We start from the raw sequence: 5,148 nt of genomic DNA on the forward strand, positions 1-5,148 counted from the left end.
AAATAAGAGGTAATTTATTAACCATTTAGTGCTTCTCCTTATCAATTTACTGCTTCTTAACCGTTTCTTAAAGTCAAGAATAACTAAGAAAATTTAAAGAGAATTTTTTTATAGGTTTTTGTAAAATACTTTATAACATTTTTTCTCATGGGGTTGAGACACAGAAGAATTTACTTAAAAGAAAGATTCTTGGAAAGAATCAAATAAATGTATCACAGTTAATTACATTAGGAAATAGAAATGAAAGAATGAAAATTATTTTTCATTTATTCTTCCTGAATTAGTGAATTAATTATTTAATTACATAAGGATTTATTCACATGCCATGTGAGTATGTATGTAAATATGGAAGGGAAGATTGGGAAGAAGGAAGATAAACAAAGAGAAATTTTCAAAAATAATTTTCCCAGCGAAATTAAGAAATTTGATGGGGGGCTTTATTTCGCTAGGAGAAATATTAAATTCCCATTTTGCAATTTTTTCTCTTCTTCCACAAGGAAAAAAATGAGAAGGAGAAGAAGGAAAAGAACAAAAAAGGGGAAGAAGGAAGAAAAAAAAATCAAATGGAAAAAAACTTTTCCCAGTAAAATTATGAAATTTGCAAGGAGAGGGTAGCCTCTTGCTACCAATTTCATAATTTCATTGGGATAAATTAAAATTTCCAATCTTTTGTAATTTTATTCTCTTCTTTCACAAGGAAAAAAAAAGAGAAGAAGGAGAAAGGGTAAAAAGGAAGAAAAAGGAAAAAATAAAAGGAAATGTTTTTAAAAAAATTTCCCTATGAATTATGTAATTTCATTGGGAGAAATCTAAATTTCCAACCTTTTATAATTTTTTTAGCTTCTTCCAAGAGAAAAAAAAAGAGGAGAATTAAAAAGTGGAAAAAAATAAATGAGTAGAAAATTATAAGAAAAAAAATTTCCCAACGAATTAGGAAAGGTATTTGATCATTGTATCTCTACCAGCGGATTTTAAATTCTCTTGGAGAAAGTTTTTTTCTCCAAGTGGATCTTTAAAATTCTCAAGCAGAAGGTGGCAAATTTAAAATTTGTTGGGAGAAAGTTGACTTTTTTCAATAAATTCTAAATTTTGCTGGTTAGAGGTATTTCAGTCAGCTAAAATCCATTTTTTTATAGTGAAAAAAGCCCGTAATTACAAGAGTAAAAAACGTTACAAAATTCAAAGTGATGTAAGGTCCAACTTCTAAGAACCAACTAGCAAATGTCTTTATAACGTCTATTGTTGCAAAGTCCCCGTCTTATAGTGTTCAACTTGAAGGGGTGTTAAAAGAGATCGACCCTTTTAACTAGTCTTCCATAGCTCAACTTTTGAGAATTTTATCTTTGCCATCGTTAATCATATCTTTTTAATCTTAACCATTATCAATATTGACGATTTAGACAGTTTATCGTGATCTATTTTTTTACGTTGAAGTCTTCCTGCGTATTATTTTAAATTATCCTGTAACTGTGAATGACGAACACTCAGCAGTGCAATCCTATCTATAATCAGCTCGCCGCATTCGATTTCCGACTGTATCAGCTCGAGAAAAGATATGGCTCCGAAACTCTGGTTCGAGAATTTAGCATTCTCGGCATCTTCCCCCTTTCAGATTGCGATGCTTCCATTACTCCTGGCGCTACTGGCAGTAGCATGGTTCGTTACAGTTATTAGGACCTACAGTAGGCCACCATTGCCGCCGGGGCCGAGAGGCCTTCCGTTGGTAGGGAGCCTTCCTTTCCTCCAACCTCACCTGCACCACTATTTCTCTACTTTGGCTGGAATCTACGGCCCGATTGTGAGCGTTCGTCTTGGTTCTAAGCTCTGCGTCGTGGTGAATTCCGCCTCTCTCGCCAAAGAAGTCCTCAAAGATCAAGACGCCATCCTAGGTAACCACCTGGAGACGGATCGGGTACGGGCTGTAAGGAAAGGTGGGCAAGGCTTGGGGTGGGTAAACTACAGCTCCCAGTGGCGGGAGCTTCGGAAGCTAGCCGTCTCCGAGATTTTGAACTCCACAAAACTGGATACCTTCAAGGATCTTTGGCGAGAGGAAATCCGGCACATGGTGAAGCTCGTTCATGGGAAGATCAACTCTCCAGTGAACTTCGAGGAGCTCATACTCGCGACAGTACTTAATGTGACGACGGGGATGTTGTTGGGTGGGTCGTTTAGGGAGGACGAAAGGCGTCGCGTGGCATCGGAGCTTCGACCAGTGGTGGTGGGTATTCTTGAGGTTTTTGCAAGGTTCGACATCTTCGAATTTTTTCCTGTTCTTCCGCGGTTCGACTTGCTGGGAGTGGTGCGGCGCACCGACGAATTGGCCACGAGGCTCCACCGGATTTTCGACGCGGTGATCGATCGACGGCTAGAAATGTACAGATCTGGAGAGACCTGTGTTCAGAAGGATTTTCTGCAGTTGCTGCTACAGATGTTGGAGGAAAACGAAGACCAGAAGTTGCACCTTACAAGGTCTCACATCAAAGCAAGCTTCACGGTGAGCTTTTCTGTACATGTCGTATTCGTATTTATTAAAGTTCAACTTCATCTGCTGGCTTCAGTGGACGAAAGAGCTCCACGATCAGATATATATATATATAGATAAGAAGATTGGTGGTCATCAATGCATGTTATTCATTTATATTTATTTGTAGGATTTTTTACCAAATTACCCATTTTTAAAAACTTCCTCTCCTCTTGTCCCCCTCTTTCTCTCTCCCTCTCGCCCTCTCGCCATGCTAGCTGCCACCGCTCCCCACTGCTCCCCTGCTGCCGCCGCTCCCCACAGATGGGTGTTTCTGATGTTGCCTTAACTGGGTTTGATTCCTATTTCGAAAGAGACTAGAATTGATTGCTCTGTCGGTCTCGGAGTGTGATGGTTTCTAAGTTGTCACAGGAGATGGGAGAAGGAAGCCATTCTACTCTGTCGCTGATCTTTTTTTTTCTGTTACTACTGAACGGGATGTTGCGTCAGAACTCAGAGAAAACTCTTCCTTTCCTCAGTGCAGAATACACACCCTCTTATTTAATGGAGTCTTCAGCAGGTCTCCTGTAGTTTATTAATACAGACATGAATCAGAATTCTGGAAACCATTATTAACTTTGGCTTCTTCCGATATCAGATATATATGGATAAAAGATTGGTGGTCATCAATGCATGTTATTCATTTATATTTATTTGTATTGATAAGAAGATTGGTGGTCGTCTCCGCTCCATCATCCGTTACATCGGAATCTGATGAACCTTTTCTAATCGGTTGAACCAGGACCTGACAATGGCCAGCGTCGCCACCACCATGGCCACGACGGAGTGGGCGATGACAAGACTGCTGCAACACCAGAGAGCCTGAGAAAGGCCCAAGAGGAAGCGGAAAAGGTTGTAGGAAAGGATCACATTGTAGAAGAAATCCATCTTTCCCAGCTGAAGTACTTGAACGCAGTTATCAAGGAAACCCTCCGGCTTCACCCGCCGACCCCTGTGATGCTCCCCCGGACACCCAGAGAAGCTTGCACTGTGGGCGGATATTTGGTCCCCAAGAAATCTCTTGTCTTCGTCAACATGCAGACCATACAGAGAGACCCGCAGGTCTGGGACAACCCCTCGGAGTTTCGACCAGAGCGATTCCTATCAGGCACGACAAAGTGGGACTACAACGGCAATAATCTCCACTTCTTCCCTTTCGGATCAGGGAGGAGAATCTGCATAGGCCTCGCAGTGGCTGATAGGATGCTCACGTATATGCTAGCTTCGCTCTTGCACTCGTTCGAGTGGAACTTGCCTGGAGGGTCGAGGATCGAAATATTGGAGACGCCTGGGATAAATGTGAAAAAATTTACACCATTGTTGGCCGTCCCTACCCCAAGGTTCTCTGTTCCAGAGCTTTACTTTTAATGTCGGATTATCCCAATTGCAAGATTATGATGTGGAGAAGAAGCAGCAGCATGGAAGGCGTTCCAATTGTAATCTTGAAATAAAGATTCTATAGTTTATGTCTAGAATTGGATTTTCAACGTGTATTAATTCACAAAAGAGTTGCACACGTCTAATTAAGGGAATTTCACAAAAACAACCATTTAAAATAACTTATTTTGAAAAACAAATATTTTCACAAATACCCAACTTTGACCGGTCCACTGCACATATGTACAATCAAAAGCCACACGTAAGCTTTGACTGCTTATGTGTTGCCACATCATCAGTGCAGTATACATAGATCAACACGTCGGTTGCCACGTCATTATTTTTACCACATCATTAAATGAAAAAATTGAATAATTTTTTTTAAAAAAAATTAGATACATTTTTTATTACCTAATATCTACAATATTGGACATTTATCTTTTTTAAAAGTAATAAATTTTATGTCTCAAAGCCAAAAATAGAAAAAACCAAAATTATTAATAATTTTGATTACTTAAAGGTAATTTGGTTTGTAAATTAATTATTTGATAAATAAAATTTTAAAATTCTACTTAAATCATGATAAATCTAATAAAAACCTATAGAAATGAAAATAATGTGATTAATCATGTTAATATATTAATTAATATATTATTAAATTATTTTCAAGCAAATATTTTTAAACTAAGTCATCACTATTTATAAAGAGAGGCTTTTTTTACTTGCATACGGAGAAAAGAATATTTATAAAATGAAATTTATTGGATAAATAATAATAGGGTAAATTAATAAATATTTACAAAATATTAATATTTTTATTTATGTTACTTTTTTATAACAGAATAAAATAGTAAAATAAATAATTAGTTATAATTACCACCCTTAACAAATCGAGCTTGCAGATGGAACCGGGTTTAGCGAAGTCTATGAAGGTTAAAAAATTGAACAGAACAACAAACCGGATTTCATCGTTTTTAAGGATCGAAAAACGTCGATGCAATAAAACACTATTCATCCATTTCAACTGCCATGACTGATCTCATCACATTTGCAAGTTAGGCTAGTTGGGTTAATTGAATCAGAAAACAATGCGTTCCATTCAGAAACAGAACCCAATCCACTGTTGTTCAAAAAAAAAAAAAAATCAATATAGTAATTAAATACAGTAATTAGATTCAATTAACAAAAAACCTCAAAAATCACCCTACTAAATCGGTTTCTGAAATTCAAATTCGGGTTTGGAGGTTGAG

General features: G+C 37.5%; 1 protein-coding gene across 1 annotated transcript; it reads left to right on the forward strand.

Annotated features, from left to right (window-relative positions):
- The first annotated feature begins 1,555 nt into the window (after positions 1-1,555).
- On the forward strand, positions 1,556-3,926 carry LOC137947747 (cytochrome P450 76C2-like). The gene is made up of 3 exons (XM_068793517.1): positions 1,556-2,159; positions 2,234-2,494; positions 3,264-3,926. The coding sequence occupies exons 1-3, from the start codon at positions 1,556-1,558 to the stop codon at positions 3,887-3,889; spliced, it is 1,491 nt and encodes a 496-aa protein (XP_068649618.1). The 3' UTR covers positions 3,890-3,926.
- Positions 3,927-5,148: the final 1,222 nt, after the last annotated feature.

The sequence above is a fragment of the Aristolochia californica genome, unplaced genomic scaffold (genome assembly GCF_029961685.1).
Source record: "Aristolochia californica isolate CCGP_79_NKW_82.1479 unplaced genomic scaffold, dmAriCali1.0.hap1 SCAF_13, whole genome shotgun sequence".
Taxonomy (NCBI): Eukaryota; Viridiplantae; Streptophyta; class Magnoliopsida; order Piperales; family Aristolochiaceae; genus Aristolochia; species Aristolochia californica.

Coding starts and splice junctions, on each gene's coding strand:
- LOC137947747 (XM_068793517.1), top strand. CDS start 1,556: ATGGCTCCGAAACTCTGGTTCGAGAATTTAGCATTCTCGGCATCTTCC. Junction 2,160..2,233: donor GACGACGGGGATGTTGTTGG/GTGGGTCGTTTA, acceptor GGTATTCTTGAG/GTTTTTGCAAGGTTCGACAT. Junction 2,495..3,263: donor ACATCAAAGCAAGCTTCACG/GTGAGCTTTTCT, acceptor CGGTTGAACCAG/GACCTGACAATGGCCAGCGT.